This window comes from Cydia amplana, chromosome 3 (assembly GCF_948474715.1).
Source record: "Cydia amplana chromosome 3, ilCydAmpl1.1, whole genome shotgun sequence".
In the NCBI taxonomy this organism is placed as follows: Eukaryota; Metazoa; Arthropoda; class Insecta; order Lepidoptera; family Tortricidae; genus Cydia; species Cydia amplana.
Window position 1 is genome coordinate 5,585,717 of NC_086071.1, and position 19,116 is coordinate 5,604,832.

Sequence of the window (19,116 nt, forward strand, 5' to 3'; positions counted from 1 at the left end):
CCCGGGGTGCCCTCAATTAATTAGCGTAATTGTACAGCGTGAAAAATACCCGCCATTTTTCACAACCACGGCTAAAGAGGCCTATTAAAAGATTTATTTAATCTGCCATAAGGGAACAAATCGACTTGCCAGCAAAAGCTCACACTGCCATACAAAATCGGTGCTTATTTAAGACATACAAATAAGACTACCAGCCAAGATACATTTTTATGACCTCAGTTCAAATGATCTATCAGTAATTCATAATTTCGTTTGACATCAGATTTTTTTTTTTTCAATAAATATATGAAAGAAAATATATGAAAAAAATGAAAAAAATAATTGTCACACCTCTGTAACCACAGGCCCATTTGAGTAAGATAGTAAGATTGCTTCCGATCACGAATATCAATTTACCTACACGACAAAGCTTGGGGCTATCTATATTATTATCGTATTTTTTCTCGATTATAGTAAAATGCCAATAAATCTTTGAGTGATTGCAGACCTCCCGCATACACATTCAATATTTACTAGAAACGTCTCAATTTGTCAATTGATCAACCCTTATTTGCAGAAAATAAGATGTCACCTTGGGCGGGCAACGGGGCCTTCCTGTATCACGCAGCGCACCGGACATAAGTTTTGACGCCATTACAGATAATGAAAATATAAAAATAATCAAAGCTTGACCACAATAGTCAGAATTCGATTCATTTTAGTCGAACTCACCAAGCTTACAATCTAAATATGTCCTTATTTGCTTCTCGATTACTCTCAAATTCCTTTGGCACCTTCTTAACATTTTGCAACTTTCTGTTTGAGAAAAAAAATGTTTATCATCCCTGACCGAACCTTTTGTACTATCTGATCTACTTACTTTTTTTGCCCACATTGTTCCTTGTGGGTGAATAATGGTGTTTGACTTTTTGTTTTAAACCCCAAATCCTCTGGCAAATATATACGAATATTACGAGTAGACAGTGGAAAAAGTTGCTATCGGAGGCTCGTTTCGCATCTTTATCTTGACATGTGATGGTGGTCACTAAAGATTAGAGGTGTTAAATTATACTTTTTTATACGTTTCAGATTTTATACGAGTAGTAGTAACCCAAAAATACAGGACAAGCTGAAATAAATATTATGTCGCATTCGAAGTGGCCTACCGTTGTTGATTACTGAATACCGCTGATGGGGCATTCCACGAGAATGTCGCTTACGTAACGCTTTCGCCTTGTATGGCAGCTACCTTAATCAAATCCCTAAAGTTCTAGATTATACTGCCAATTTCTTAGCCAAGTCGTGAAATATTAACAGACCTAATATAACTTACTCAGCATTTTCAGAAGTATTAGAATAATGTCGTTACGTAAGCGACATTCTCGTGAAATGCCCCTTATACTGAATTTGTCAGATGAATAATGAACTGCATTTTTTCTATTAATCAGCGAGCCCTTTCACTATAATATAAAATATGAAACACAAAACGGCCAAGAATATGCATGCACGCCTATAAAATCGCATGATGCCATAATCTGTTATCGACGCTTGTTTTGTGGTATAAATATAGAGATCGTCTCTGGAACATCAATAAAAATTACGAGTGACAATTACAAGTTATGAAACCGGTATCCAATTATTTTTTGTGCTATTATAATTTAAACATATTCAAATTAAACCGGTCATGTGTGTGTCGGGTCACGCATAATGAAGGGTTTCGAAGCGATTTTTATTAATTTTTTTTACTTTTGAAGCGACTATTCGAGTAAAATGGCTGTGACATACGCACTTTTTGACGTCACCCATTATATGAACTTTCAATTACGCAACGGACAATACACATACACTTTTGTCCGTACCACACCACTTTTTCTTGGCTCATTTTTTCCTTCCCTTTCGATTTCTCTTCTTCTTTATTTGCCATGCCCTAACGTACGTCGGCGACCACCTTTGCCATCTCTCTCCTGCTCTTAGCCATTCGATTTCTACCGCGATAAAAATCGATATCATTAACGAAATCGAAACCTACGATGCGTTATGTGGCTGAATGTCCTGTTCACAATGCGACTCGACAAAAGCGACCAGAGCGTAATAAAAGCGCAATAAAAAGTAAAATCTGAGTAGAGGAAGTGCATGGCGGGCGGAAATGCAAACTGGCATTGTGCGAACTTGCACGTGTTCCGGAACGTTCTGTTGCCAGCCGACGGGGCCGCAAAGCCTCCACTTTGACGTCATGCCCGTTTTCAGTTGCCTTGCCAACGGGACAAATGTACAGTTTACTTATTTAGATGATTGTAAAGAGCACAAGAATCTATGGTAGAGTGATTGCAAATGCCTTAGATATTATTTTGACCGCACGGAATTATAGAAACTAGTAATTTATAGTTTAAAAAAAATAGACTATAGGCAATGTTGTCATTATGACTGCTTGAAACTGTTAGCGCTGTTTATAAATCAAATACAAATGTTATTTTAAGATTTTGTTTTTGACCTTTTACATGTCATAGGTATGTACTATGTACCTATAGAATTGTATTTATTTCTTAATATACCTATAGCGATATAAAATTGCTACAAATAAATCAGATAATATATTTGTAACAAAATATAAAATTTGCGCATTCGCAAGAATGACCAAAATTATATTATTTAGGAATGTCTTACCTGTCATATGTGCTACCATTGTTACCTACATATGTATTTAGTATGGACATTTAGCGATTTTGATACTGACCATAAGACCAGATTTCAATAGAATCCACCACAAAGCTACCTCAGAATAATAGCTGCGCGACCATATATTATCATGATGCATCTTCTATTACCTTTTTTTCCAAGCATAGGTATAGCGCACAGGGTCAATAAACGAAATAAAATACGAAATTTTTACAAAAAATCTGTCGGTCGCTCAGCGGGGCCTGTTTGCGGCTTTGTCGCGCCCACAACCTCACAAAAGGCAAATAAGAGAACAGTACCTCGCAAAACCTTCATCTAAATACCATCCTATTGAAGTTTAAAAGCCGTAGAGAAACGCGTATTGTTAGGGGGTCGAATGCGGTGGCGAAATTAGATTCGTATTATAGTGTAGAGCTCGCGACAGGCTACTGAAAATGCGTTAAAAATCAAATCGATCTAATTTAGTTACGCTGTCCAATGAACGAATTTGAGCACTAACACATGAAGTCTTGTTCCTATGAATTACATACATAATTTTGAAGTCATCCATATTTGATGTACCTACTTAATGCCGCGTAAAAGTACCTATCACTAAATTAAATTTAAAAAAACGTGAAATATGAGTGCAAGGAATGGAATATTCTAAATACTTATAATAATAAATAACATCTTTAAGTTGAAAATATTGCAAAACTAAATCCATGTAAATGTGCCTTACACGGACAGACTATTTTTAAATATATTTTAGATGTCGGTCTATGTCAAATGGCGGCCTTATTGTACCAAAATCCTATAATCAAACAAGTTTACACTAGCTAGACTCAGCACAAACATTGTCTCGTAAATTCATTGACTTCCTTAAACACGCGGCAGTGGCTTTTTTTTGCTGCCTTACCTTTATGAAGGTCCTTGGCATTGGCCGAATGTAATTTGACCTGATAGTATCTGGATGCATTTTGTCCTTGCGGTCAGATACAGCTGCCCTATAAGCGCCATGTTTCGGTCCGTTGTTTATAAGATGCCATTTGCCAATCAGATCGGATCGCAGGTGAGATTTTAGTACTTAACAGTTATTTAACATTCCTTAGTTTAAATAAAAAACAGTTTAATCGGAAAAAAAACTATTCAGTGAAAATCGATTTGCCAAAAAGGTATGCCTATGAATAAAATCTTAATCAGCGGTGGCTAAAAGGATAGAAAAGCAAATACGATGATTAAAAACAAACAGGTACGAAAAAAGGGCGGGCTGATTAATTCTATGGGCGAGGATGCCCGCGCCGGTCGCGGCCAAATTGGCGTAGTGCCTTGTCAAAATTTACGCGGGTATATTGCGTTTCTTAGGGTGACTATGATAGTGTTATTCGTAGGAATTTTTAGTCCTCACGATTGATATAGTGAAACACATTAGTTGACTTAACTATATGAAGCATTCTATTTGCTCTATAACGCAGCCTTGTATGTATTTTTGGTAATGGTTATGTTACAACTAGGTATGTTAATGAAAGGCATTTCTACAGATAAATGGTGATATATGATAATAAAATTACTAACTTTTTTTTAAACAATGCAGACAAGTAAATAGGTTTTAAATCACAAAATAAATTCTAAACGTAAAAATTTGCTAGGTGCTATTTTTTTACCGCCAATAGTTTTTAGTTCAAGAATATCACTCATGGTCACCCTTCATACCCATTTATCGTATTAAATCGTGTTATTAATATTTATAGTTGCAGTTTAAGGCCCAATTATTTTTTCTTATTTGTTTAACAGCAAGGGAGATACAGGTGCCGGCTTTGATCTCCGCCGAAACCGTATCAAAACCTATAAAGATTAACAAAGGTGGTTTGGATTTTGGGATATCCGCAAAATGTTTAATTCGAAGCAATAGACCTGTTCGATACAGCATTTTATGGGAAATAAAAGTCAAGTTTTAGATAGTACATAATTTTTGGTACTTTTATAACATTTTTTTTTCCACCGGCTTAAATAGCAATCTACCTAAATTAATAAGAAATGATACATTTTACGACCTATTAAGCTAAGCTTTGAAATGCAGAAGACAGTAGACACTAACTACACTAGGTGATATTGATTATTCAAATGTAAATTGTTCCTTCTGCCTGGCATGAGTTCATCATTTCTGATACGCCATACTTAGCTGAGTGTTATTATGTTAGTATTCGTCTTCCTGTGATGCTGTCTTGTTCCTGTGAAACTAATCTTATAAATTTGATTTCATTAACGCTCGATATTGGTTCGGTCTGTGTGTTGTCGCTGTGTTGTATCTTCTTGCTGTGTAACTTTTTCTTATTTAACTATTTGTTCACTGTATGTTATTATTTTGATGTCTTTTTCTTCTTGTCTGTTACCCTCCGTGATTCTGCTCACTTGATGGTCTCATCGGAAGATCAGCGCTGGAAGCCACCAGCAACATGCTAAGATGAGGCCATTTCGTGGCAATTCAATCTTATTATATGTTTTCTTTTATATTATGTATTGTCTCGTTTGTGTGCTTATGAATAAATGTATTCTATTATAATCTATTCTATAAATTTCCTTATCTTGTGGTCATCTTCCCAACCAGTTAGGCTTCTATTAAACAGATTCAATTACTTCGTATTGAGCCCTGGGCTGTGTCGATCGTTTTAAACCCCGCGCTGCCCTTAGGATTTTATGACACCAATCAACCCATTAGCCCTATTAAAGGTCATTATGTCTATCATCATTAAACCAGAAACCCGTAGGACTATGCCGTGAATAGTAATGTATACTAATATGGACCTACAAGATAAAACACTGTGCTCTTGATGTGATTAAATTTAGTTCGGTTGTGTTTTACATCGGATAGTTTTCAAATTAAAAAGCATTAGGCTGATGATGATGAGCCAAGCTCCTCACACTTGGGTAGATATCGGGTTGATGGGGACGGCAAAAGCCGATTAGGAACGAATTTACTTTTAAACTTACAAGTTTTTAATATTTCAATACTCGTGTGTGTATTTATTTCTAGTGCAATAAATTGTGTTCAGCATATAATTAATTGTACTTTACCTAATGAACTTTTTAAATAACACTTACAATAAGTAAAGTGCCTTAAAACCTTACGATGTCTATTAGCCCTTAAATTTTCTGTAATTATGCTACTTCCCTTGAACATGATATTTTATGGCGCAATAATTGTAACAATTTTCAGGCCATGCTATTAAAAACATATGAAAATAGCGAACAAGATGTGAGTGTATTTAATGACTTAAGTAAAACAGGTAATTATCAGAACAAATAACGGTCAAATTATAAGTACTTGCTTTAAAAACGTTTTATTAAGCCTTCACCACTAAATTATTGGACCATTATTGCTGAAATTAGTGTTTAAGATTTAAGCAGCATGGATGCACAAAGACTAACTTATTTTTTAAATTTGCTTTTTTCAGTTCAGGCAACTCACATAAGCTGAAGCTAGGTATTTTATTTTATTTATTCGGAAAAAAATACAGATACTTACAGGCCAATAACATTTATTACAGACAAGATTACAATATGGTAGATATAGTATTCCATGTTTTAAGAGAAAGAAAGATATAATGTAAGTTGATTTGAACATCTATAGCCACATGTTTGAATATACGAGCTGCTAGTCGAGGTGGCGTCGTTGTTGTTTTATAGTATAGGTGTTCAGTATTTCTAAGGTTTCCTCGCGACATGCGCACACGCGTATGGCACTGCGATTCAATGAGGCAATGTCAATTCGAAGGAAACAATACTCTACATATGTAACTTCCATGCCTTTTAATGTTAGTTTCTTTTGGTAACTAATAGCCCATCCATAAATTATGTAATACTTATAATCCGGACTACTTTAATTGGAAACTTTTAATATTTAATCTCACTTGAATACACTCGCTACTTTAATTATTTATCTCGAATAAATTGTCTTCAAAGAATTTACTTTAAAGTAATATAGGTAGGTAGAAATAATAAAAATATATATTTTATTTATTTAATCTATAATTTTGATGCGGTCACTAGGTATAATAAACAATCATTACTGGGTGACAATTTATGATATGTGGTTGAATTTTATGGACCGGTATATAGGACGGTAGTGAATCATACTCGTACGGTAGTCGACTTAGTTTTACACTACATCTCAAAACTTTTTTTGTAATAGGGGTTTTCTTGCTTGAATATTTTACATGTAATGTTGGGTACGCGTTTGCAAATAGCAAAAGAGATCATTCAACACACCTGTGTGTGTCATTTGCATGGTTCATCATGATCGAATTCGAGATCGAAGAGCATCATTTTCTACTGTAAATTTTTGTGACAGATGATAGTATTAGGGCTCGTAAAAAATTTAATAATATTTTTCGTTTCGGTCTTAGTTCTGGAAATAACGCTTATTTTCGCTTTATTTGATAATTAAAAAATACATAGTGCAGAAAAAAAAACAATGTTTGAACCCATGGTGCTCACTATACGATGCAATATTTTATGCTTCCATCCATTCAACCTTAATTAAGACGTTTGTCTGAATAAAAAAGTGATTCTGTCGGGGCAGCAACTAAAATATACGGCGTGTTCACCCCTCCGTCAAAGCGGCCGATTTAACAGGCGGCTTTACAATTTCCCTTAACTTTAATTTGGGCCTAAATCAATCGAAGATGAGGTAAAACAGGACGTTAGAGATGAAGATTGGGTCCAGCAAAGCGACTCGGATCAGAAAGCTCGGCCACAGCTCCACTAAATTTGCATTTCGTTTGTAAATGAAATCTCATCCGACACTAATGAGGTGTTAGGAGATTAATTCTTGAGATGCCTGTTAAGATAAAAAAAGATTCTCACGATAATGTCGTGACGGTCACAACACAGGATGCCTTATGTGTTAAGTATATTAAAGTCTATTTAATTCAGCTTACTCGAGTTATAGTTTTAATTGAGAATCGAGTTATCTATGATTAATAACGTATTATTTTTCTATATTTTATGCATAGCACGATGAATGGTATCAAATTGTGGATGTAATTGTACTATTAGAACTTGTGAAAGCTATAAATCTTGTAACGATCGGTGGCTGCAGAACAAAATCAATCGTCATAATAACGCTACCTAATACAAAACCGATAGGTCGAAAGTATCATAAAATATTAAAATGTATTACAGCCAAAAGCTTGTGAGACTAGTTCCATGACGACGGCAAAAGCTGTAAGTGCTGTTTAGAATAAAAGGTACATACGCCCTTATTATCAGTTGTGCGGCGTCTGTTCATCGCTAACGAGTAGCATGTGATCATTAGGGCAATCATATACAATAGTAAGAAGCAGTCTCGGGCACGGATGAAGATATCTCATGATCAATATGGTTATCTCGCGCTAATGGGGGCACGATGACTTTCTATAAATTAATAACAACAAGGTTGTGGAGCACAATGATTGGATTTAGTTTAATGAAGTCTCTATCTTTGCAGTCCATGTTATTATTAAGGCTTTAACTTTTATTTTTATTGAAATAATTTTATACATTTAAGAATTAATATTCCTGTCATATAATCATATCAAATCACTTCGGAGACTTATTTACTGGTTACAACATAAATTGTAAAACATTTTGTTATAGCAATAAAAATGTATTGTATTATGATGCTTCCAATTTTGTAAACTTGAGCTTAGTATACCATAAATATTTTACAAGCCTCAAACTGCCTTTATATTCTTCGGCGCTTCTTTGGTCGCTCCTCTTGAATGCAAGCCGGAAGGAATTTGTTACTCAGTTTGTTGCAAAAGCATTGAAGATCTCGTAATTTGCGGTCATTTTTTTATTGACATTACATAGTCATGCACCATCAGAAAGTGTTTTAACGAAACGATAATTAAAATGTCAAGTGTAGTACTAACCTTAAGTGTTTCATTTCGACCAGCAAAGAAATCACTATAGGCCTATAATATTAGAAGAAGAGTTCCCTCGTTTTTTCCGGGATCCTATCATCAAATCCTGATTTGAACATACAAAAACAATCAGAACACAATCCTTTGTGTAAATGAGAAGGGGTTATCAAAGGAAAAGGTAAGCATGTTAAGACAAGTGTGTACGGTGATATTAATAAGAAAACAGTGAATTATGCTATTGACAAGCGACATAGAAGTAACTAAACAAAGCAAAACGGAAAGCGAATATTCGTCAATATTTACTTTTTTCATGGTCAAGATTTTATACATATACAGTCTTCGCTTGATTATTTATGTAAGACTGAATAATGATCAAAATATTGAAAGAAAAATAACCATCTAAATTGAGATAAAAATAATTTTAATCATATAGGGGCGCCGGTAGAAGATCCGTAACGTATGTATCATTATAATGGTGGTAATTCAATTTAACTGACCAGCTTCTATGTAGCGGCTGTTAAACGAGTTCTACCTATATCCCTCCATTATAATTGCTTCTCAAAGGCTTGCGCCTTTGCTTCAAAGCCACTTCACACATCTGGTAGCCTTTTTGTAATGTTTATTTATAATGTCTTAAACACAATGAGCGACACACTCGACGTGCAAATTGTTATCTAGTGAAGGACCTTCAGCTGACAATGCACGAGCCCCGAAATTTCCGTGTAATTCTTTCCTTTATCTTTCCCCAGCATTGTGGCGAGAAGTTGGCCATTTATTCTCCATTATTGTTTCGCTGTACGGGGTGGACAATTTACGAAGGCGTTATGTTTGCTTTGATACCGCTTTATTGTAATGTGAAATGTAATCATTTTGCTATTTTGAACTGACTCTCCTTGTCGGAAAGCATGAAATCCCGTATCGTCTGATTGTGTCAAGTACGTAAATTGTGAATGAATTGGTTTTGTCGCGTGACAAGTGGAGCACTTATTATAAAAGAATACTAAGTTTTTGCTCGTACCAAGTCATATTTTTTCGAATAGTTCGTGCCAATAAAGCGGTACATTGCTAGCAAACATCTGTTTCTTTTTATAAGTTATAGTTAATGTAATTTGCCTTTAAAAAGTTTAAAAGATACATTGCTCACGTACTCTTTAAAAGATTTAGTATGTACCCAAGTAAAGCAAATTAGAAGAAATTTAATTTTCCAGGATATAAAATTAGCCTGTAACAATTATCCGCAATTAAGTGTTTTGGTTAAAACAATTACTTTGAGTCGAGAGATGCGATAAGTTTTGGACTTAACAAATTGCGCCGATGCAAATTGTTCCAGTTTAGGGTTTAATTAATGAGCTTAACAACCGGCGTAATAAACTTACAAATAAATTGGGAAACCTCAACAACCAGTGAATTAATGTTAGTACCTATATATTGGAACGTAGTTTATATACTTATAGATAAAAGAGAATGATTTGCTAATTAAAGATTTTAATATATGTATTTACATGTATTTTTAAGAGGATTTACTTATGTCCTGCGTTGTAGTCATTTTTGGAAATATCCCAACCTTTTGGAAATACTAGACCAAGAAATAAAATTTACAGTATCGTCCATTTTTAACATTACTTTTGACAAATCTCAGTGGTCCCAAGCCTCCCTGCCCATTAGGCACGGTGGTATTGGGATACGACAAACTTCTGCTGTTGCTCTTCCGGCTTTTCTTTCTTCAGCGCATAACATTGAAAAACTGTTCCGAAAAATCCTTAAAACTGACCCCCTTATCAATTTGGACGTCCCTTTCCTGCCGGAGGCTATCGACAGCTGGAAAACGGCCTGCCCTAACACGAACTTGCTCATTACTCGCCATTCGCAACACCAATGGGACGAGCCGGTCTGTCTGCTGGTACGTGATAATCTGTACGAAACGTCTACCAGCACCACAGAGCGCGCTCGTCTCCTTGCTGCGACGAGATGGGAATCCGGCTCATGGTTGGAGGCCCTGCGATCAAAGAACCTGGGCACACTTCTCTCTACGAACACCTTTAGGATACCTTCAATATAAAAATAATTATCATAAATTCTTTAAATACTGTAGAATAGTTAGTGTATATGATAAAGCAAAACTTGCTGTGATATTAGAATATAAACACTTATTGGGGCTGCTGGACAGGTATAAAAGACCCTCCCACCTCCGGACCCTAACCAATGAACCATACTTTAAAATACCTAATAGCACCAATGAATATGGGAAAAGGCTCTGGTCAATATACCTACCTAATATCCTGAACAGCTTACCCAAACAAGTAGTAGAAACTTTAGAAAAATATCCTGATAAAGCAAAGAGTACACTTAAGAAAGCACTGATTAACATGAATTAATGTAAGATATAAGTGTATTAACATGTAAGCAGTAACTAACTGTAACAAAACAATATAAGTTTACATATAATTAAGGCTAAGCTTAGTTTAAATAATCTCCAAATATAGAGATTGTAACTGAGATTGATTGTACAACTAACCTCTTGATTGAAAATAAACAGATTCAATTTTAATTTTTTTTAAATGATTTCTTTGTGTTTGCACTTGGGGGTGGCTTGTGTGACTCCTCATCTGTGCCAGTGCGGTGCAAACGTGACGCGTTTTGGTTTCCACGGCCTATCCTGTGCGAGGAGTGTCGGCCGTCTCTCACGACACGCGAGCCTAAATGACATCCTCCGCCGAGCTCTTGACACTGCTGGAGTGCCGGCGGTTCCGGAACCGTCTGGTTTGGCCCACGATGATGGCAAAAGACCAGACGGCATGACCCTCGTTCCCTGGAAGATTGGACGGCCTTTAGTTTGGGATACCACATGCGTGGACACACTTGCGCCGTCCCATCTTCCAGGAACATCAATCAGAGCTGTTGCGGCCGCCAACGCGGCTGAACACCTCAAGCGGCGCAAATATGCAGCCATTGATCCTGGCTGCATGTTTGAGCCGTTTGGGGTGGAAACCCTTGGGCCATGGGGACCTGGCGCCCACGGCATATTCACCGAGCTGACGAAGAGCCTCGTGGAGGCGACGGGTGACAAGAGGGCTGGCTCCTACCTTGCGCAACGCATTGGAATTGCCGTCCAGCGCGGCAATGCCGCCAGCCTTCTTGGCACCCTGCCCAAAGGCACAGAGCTGGAGCCACTTTTTTATTTATAATTTTAGTTTATGTTTTAGTTGTAGCTTTATGTAGTTTTTAATTTTAGTTTATAATTTTTCTTTCATATTACATGTATTTACCTGTATATACCTAGTTCATATAAATACTTTACTATTTGGTTGCAGAATACAATTACAATATTCGATAAATATTTTAATTTACAAGTAGGTACAGTCAATGATTTGAATTTCGGATCCATTTTGTAACAGTGACAATAGCATATCTAGCGACTTTCATATTGATTGTCACTGTGATAAGGTACGAAATGGATCATAAATTAAAATCTTCGACCGTACCTACATTAAATTAATCCTTTGTAATAAAAATTATAAAACCTTGATTTTTAATACACCTGCATGTTAATGCATACCATAAGCGTACACTAGATATGATCAGAGCTATATATTTATTGATTTAGGAAAATTTCGTTTTGATATTGAAAAAAATAAACATATAAAATAATAAAGTTAATAAATAATAAAGGGGTAATATAGTTATTTGTATTTGTATTTGTATACTATACTGTTATAAAAATTTCAATATAATTAGTATAACTGATTAGATATGCCTTCATAATATTGTTTGCAAAGGTGATGTCTCTAATGAAGAATATGTAGATTTTACTCTTAAATTTAATTCACAATAAGTACTAAAGATACATATCTTACCTACATAGGTATACCTACTATAAAATTTAATTTATGAACTATCTAGCTTCTTTCTCTAGGTGGCTCTGGATGGCGCTCAACTAAATTGATTCTCAAGGCCACAGCATCTGCCATCGAGAGCCTACGCGTGATGAATAGCTGATCTAAGATTTACAATTTCAAATGAGTGTCACAATTGAAGGTTTAAATTACAAATGTCTGGTGCACGCGGAAAGTCGTGGAATTTATTTTAAGAAACCTCCTCCAATTGCGCTGTCGGCTGGAAACAATCAAAGATTTTAAAATTAAATAAATGCTACTTTGTTGGTAGCTTTTTGATTTACGACTCATGACCGTGAAACACAGAGCACGAAAAAAGTAGAAAAATAAAATACTTATTGTTTTTTTGCAGTTGCAGTTTTCATTTTCAACTGGTTTATATTATACCAAGTATCTTTTGTCTGTATGTGTTACAAAAACGTTTACTTTCGCCTAAAAGGCTCCATATGTATTAGATAGTAATATAAATAATAGTAACTATATTATAGTATTTTACTTCAATATTATGTTCTGAAATATAAGAGTAGGTTTCCACAAAACAATTGAAAAAGTAATCAAAGTCAATTTGGTCGTAAATAATAAAATCTTAAGCAAATACATTCAATGCTTCATTTATACATGAAAAATGTTTTTAGCAATGAAAAGCTTAGTAGGAAAGTAAAACTCTATTGTAGTGAAATACCATGAACGGCATTGACGCACTATATCAATTGAACATTTATCTATGGCATACTCCAATGTAAAGAACTGTTATCTGTACAAATTTCCGAGTAATGCTTCCTTAGTCGTCGCGGTGCCCGTACTTGTATCTAGTGTAAATATTGACCGAGCGTGGGTGTAAGTGTCGATTTAAAGCAATCAATATCAAGGGCTCGATTCACCATCATTAATCTACAGCAAAACGTTAAAACGACTCTATTGAGCGGCCAACACTTGTCGTGCGGCTTCCGAGAGATGGTAACGAAGTCTCATAACATGGAGCGGATAGTTATTCCTCTACCCACGTTGACTTCAAATTGAGGTGTATTATGAAAACACTTTTAAGAACCCCCACACTAAATACAAATCTTTAAATACTAAATACATAAATAAATACTTTTTACCATGTATTCACATTTTAATGCAAACATTTTGCCAGGATTGCAATCTAAGGACAGGAGAGTATTATTTTTCTAAGATCCAAATTTAGAATTACCATTATATCCTCTTCATGATATTAATTTATCTAAAGTATAATATTCTATGCCAAAAACAACTAGTACCTACTACCTATGTACAACATAACTTTGAGTAAAATTGCGAAGAAGTCAAAAGTTCACATAAATTCATTGGTAAACATGCTTAAGACATGTCGCAATAATAATTAAAACTAACAATGTAACAAAATCTAAATTGCCTCCGGCAGGATCAAACACATCTCGGCAAACCTTTTCAAAGAACGGGAGTAAATGTCCTCTACAATGTAAATAAAACCAGTTAAGGTTAAAAAAACATACAACTGTAGAAACATGAACCAAAAACTAGAATAAAAATAAGCACATGTTTCAACAAACTGACATTAAGCTGACAATTAACAATTTAAATTGAACAATGGAATACAGGCGGCCTAGCCAAGGTGACAATCGCTATCGCTTTGCTATCGAATCGCTTTGTGTCTCTCTATCACTCTTCCATATTAGTGTGACAGTGACAGTTGCGTTTCGTTCGCTACAAAGCGTTAGCGATTGGCATGTTGTCTACGGGGCCTGAATTACGAGGGGCGTTCAAAATATTCTCGGTATTGATATCTTACAACCTCTTCTAAAATTTCTTTCGTTACTGGCCGCTAAGGTTTATTCATTGACATTAAAAAAAAGTATAATTCGAACCGAGATGTTCTTTTGTTTTTCTGCAATTGCTGAACAAACATGAACATCATGTGGGAATTGACAATGTTAACTAAATTAGAACATCGATGCGTGATAAAATTCTTGACAAAACAGGGTAAAAATCAAAAAACCATAAAAGAGGAAATGGATTGTGTTTACCGTGAGTCTGCTCCTTCTTTATCTACCATTCAAAAGTGGTCAAGCGAGTTTAAACGTGGAAGGGAGAGTGTTGAAGACGACCCTAGACCTGGCCGGCCTGTAGTAGCTTGTTCTGTCGATTTCCGTCCCCGTACTATACCTATACCTACCTAGCTGTATAGCCCCTCATTAGTTGCAATAAATAATGTTTAGAAGCCAGACGCGTTTGCTTTGAGATTCACCTGCAATCGAAATTGAACCTTATCCCGTAAAGAACATGGTCCATACGAACCAGGATGCTTGAACAGTGACACGTAAAAATTAATGGTTCAATAGAAAATTGGTGTAATTTCGGTGAAATAACGTTAAATACATATCAAAATGTGGTTAATTAGTTGGACAAATATGTAACAAAAGTGAATTAAGCCAAAAGAACTGTAAAGATTCAGACAATTCGGTGTTTTTACAAAAATAGTTTTGCAAATTAATTACGTGTGATAATCGGACAAAGGACAAGGTGTTATCGTGGATATAACGTTTTGTGTTGCTTAACTACAAATAAGACAGTACTGTGCCGTGTATTACAATAGTGAGTCGCCGTGATTTAAGTAAATTTGTTGGACAATTTCTTGCGGCGCTCGCTTACCCTACACATAAAAAGTTAACAAAGGTGTGGAACTTTCCTACAGTGGTTACGTACTTTTATTGCTGTGTATTGACTATATGTGATAGACTATTGATTTATTAGTTGTGATAGACTTATACTACAATGGATAAAATTGAAAAACATATAGTTATTCAAGCCGATACGCTAGAAAAGGTGAAAAAGGCGTACGTTAACTACAAGAAATCTCCTAAGGAGAGATTAACGGCTGGTTATGTGAAGGGAAGAATAGATACACTGGAATTGTACTGGAAAGAGTTTCAAGTCGTACATGAAAAGTTAATTTTGTCGGTTCCTATGGAACAGCGTCAAGCTACAAATTATTTCGCCGACAACACGTTCGAGGCATTTGAAGAAGCATATTACACATACAAAGGCGAAATGATGTCTATGTTAGATAGTATGGTTCCGACAAAAAGTGAGTCTAAACAAACACTTACACCTAGTACATCGAATACATCGAATAATAGTGAAGTAAAATTGCCAAGAATTTCGCTTCCTTCGTTTAATGGCAATTATACTGAATGGCAGTCTTTCCATGACTTATTTATGGCATTAGTACACAACAATGAATCTTTGCAAGATGTTCAAAAGCTACATTACCTAAAGAGCAGTTTAGCTGGAGAAGCGGAGGCATTATTACGACAATTTTCAATAACCGCTGAAAATTACAAAGAAGCTTGGTCAGTACTGAAGAAACGTTATGCTAATAAGAGATACATAGCAAACTGTGTTTTTAAGAAATTCTTTACACAAAAGACGTTAACACACGAATCGGCTACAGCTTTAAGACAACTGCTGGATACTTCGGTGGAATGTATGAGTGCACTGAAACATCTGGGCTTACCTACGAATAATTGGGACGCAATTATTAACTATTCCATAGTGTCAAAATTAGATTCGAGCACTCACAAGGAATGGGAAGAGTTAATAAGCAGAGATGAGACGAACGACTTACCTAGTTTTGATAAATTAAAATCGTTCCTGGAAAATAGGTTCCGTACTCTGGAGATGGTTGAGCCTGCAAGTAAAGTATACAAACCTGTGAAAACAAAGATGTTTCATGTAACTGCAACGAGTGAAGTGAAGTGCACATTCTGTAACGAAGATCATTACATTTATCAATGTAAACAGTTTTCTAAGCAAACAGTAGAAGACAGATACAGTTTCGTGCAGAAAAATAATCTCTGTTTTAATTGCCTGATACCAAACCACAGTGTATTTAAGTGTAAACAAAAGACAACTTGCCAGATTTGCAAAAGAAAGCATCATTCGTTATTGCACCGAGAGAAACAAGCAAGTGGAGAATCGCATACGTCTGGAGAAACAAATAACAACAATACAGAAACGATACAAACCGTCGTCGTGGCGCACGCGTCGAGCACATCACAAGCTATACAACCTGGTCCAGGCACCTTGCTGACGACAGCACTGGTGCATGTCACAGCGGAGTCGGGGCAGTCACACGTGCTTCGGGCTCTCGTTGACCAGGGTTCAGAGGAGTCCTTCGCGACTGCAAGGGCAGTCGAGTTGCTGGGTTTGAAGAAAACTAAAATCAGCGGAGTGATCTCTGGTGTTGAGGAGTGTGAGACAACTTTCAAACATATGGTAACGTTACGCATTCAATCAAGGTACGATATTTCCTATTGTATAAATGTAGATGCTTATGTATTGAAGTCTATTAGCCGTCAGCTACCATCTAGGGAAATAAGAAGGCTTAATTGGCCACAAGTTAACGAATTAGATTTAGCTGATCCCACCTATGGCTCACCAAGGAGGATTGACATTCTTCTTGGTGCGAGAGTTTACAGCAAAATCCTAGAAGCAGGTTTAATGAAAGGTCCAGGAAATTTTCTTGCTCAAAAAACACACCTGGGATGGATTTTGTCAGGGGGTGATAATAATACTAATGCGTCATTTAATGTTTCACAGCACATTACAAGTCTTCATGTTACAAGGCAAATTGAAGAAGATAACAACCTCCTGAAAAGGTTTTGGGAGGTAGAGTCTGAACTATACACGAAGAAGAGCATGTGGACGAAAGAGGAAGAAAAGTGCGAGGAAATATATCAACAAACAACAACGAGGGACGAGACAGGGAGGTATGTAGTACAGCTTCCTTTAAAGACAAATTTTGAAGAGACTGTAAGGTCGTGTGGAGATACAAAGCATCAGGCAGTATGCAGATTAGAGCAGCTGGAAAGGAAGTTCGCCCGAAACGAGCACCTGAAAGCAGAATACACCAAGGTTATACACGAGTACTTACAGTTAGGCCATATGAAGAAGGTCGACGCAGAAGATGAAGGTAAGGCAGTATATCTTGCGCATTGTGCTGTAATAAGAGAAGATAAAGAAACATCAAAGCTACGCGTAGTCTTTGACGCGTCAGCAAAGGGCCCTAACGGATGTTCCTTAAACAACAGCATGATGATAGGACCTACAATACAGCCAGATCTACGTAGTCTGGTGTTTAGATGGAGAACTCACAAAATCTGTGTTGTTGGCGATATTATAAAGATGTATCGTCAGGTAAGAATGGATGACAAACACACAGATTTACAACGCATAGTATGGCGGGATAATACATCTGAGAAGATAGATAGTTACAAGCTACTTACGGTGACATTTGGGACAGCAGCTGCACCCCATCTGGCTGTCCGTACGCTTCAACGTTTGGCTGATGATGAACAAGACAACTACCCTCGAGGAGCGGCGGTAGTGAGAAACTCCTTTTATATGGATGACCTTATGACAGGTCATGAAGATCTCGACGAAATGAAAACTACCTGTAAAGAAATCAATTCATTATTAAAGGCAGGTGGTTTCGAGATGCAAAAGTGGTCTAGTAACTCTGAAGAACTCCTGAAGGACTTGGTTGATGACACGAAGACTCGGGAACCTGTAAAAGATAAGAAAGAGATTAAATTAGATAAAATAATAAAAATACTGGGACTTACCTGGGATAGAAAGGATGATACATTTCACGTTTCAGTAAACTTACCAGCAAGCAGGATACCTGTAACAAAGAGAGTGATTTTATCTGATGTTGCTAGCCTATTTGATCCTTTTGGATGGCTCTCACCTGTTGTAATAACAGCCAAAATCATGATCCAAAAGTTATGGCTTTGTCATTGTGGTTGGGATGACGAGTTATCTTCAGAGGTGGTTGACGAATGGATGAGCTTCAGAGACGAATTACACGAGCTGCAAACTATAGAGATTCCAAGATGGATCAAGATGTCATCTCGCTGCAAAGAAGTGGATCTGCACGGGTTCTCTGATGCCTCAACACTTGCATATGCGGCTGTTGTATATGCAAGGGTTGTCGACGAGCACGACGTTGTTCATGTCACGATGTTAGCTTCAAAAACAAAAGTAGCTCCCCTGAAACAATTGACGGTTCCGAAGCTTGAACTTTGTGCTGCGGTGTTATTAGCAAAGCTGCTGCATGAAATTTCAGGATTATTAGACATACCTATGCACAGAATCTACGCCTGGACAGACTCAATGGTGGTTCTTGCATGGTTGCAGTCCCCACCCAGCCGCTGGCAAGTATTTGTAGGCAACAGAGTTTCGGAGATCATTCAGCATATAGATAATGATAGGTGGAGACACGTTTCATCGGAAGACAACCCAGCTGATCTTGCCTCAAGAGGTATTAAGGCAAGTGTACTAACAAACAATGAACTTTGGTGGAGTGGACCCGTATGGTTAAAGGAGACAAACACTGAGGTGTTAAGGGCCACTACCATTCCAACAACAGATCTAGAAAGCAAGAAATCATTCCACACTTCAGTACAAGACGCACCTATTTGGGAGAGATTTTCTTCGATGATCAAGATGAAAAGAGTGGTAGCTCAATGTAAGAGATTTCTAGATTACAAAAACAAAAGAAATGATATCTTGAGTGCAGCTGAATTGGATGAAGTTGAAACCTGCTGCGTAAGGTATTATCAGAAACTAGTATATAGCCAAGAATTCGAAGACCTGAAAAAGAAAGGAAAGGTTAGAAACAA

General features: G+C 36.5%; 1 protein-coding gene across 1 annotated transcript in view; it reads left to right on the forward strand.

Moving 5' to 3' along the window:
* The first annotated feature begins 15,160 nt into the window (after positions 1-15,160).
* The window catches only part of LOC134662437 (uncharacterized), a 333,293-nt gene continuing 329,337 nt past the window's right edge, over positions 15,161-19,116 (forward strand). The window contains exon 1 of the mRNA XM_063518662.1: positions 15,161-16,459. Within this exon, the coding sequence (XP_063374732.1) occupies positions 15,206-16,459 (1,254 nt within the window). The 5' untranslated portion in view covers positions 15,161-15,205. The remainder of the gene's footprint in view (positions 16,460-19,116) is intronic.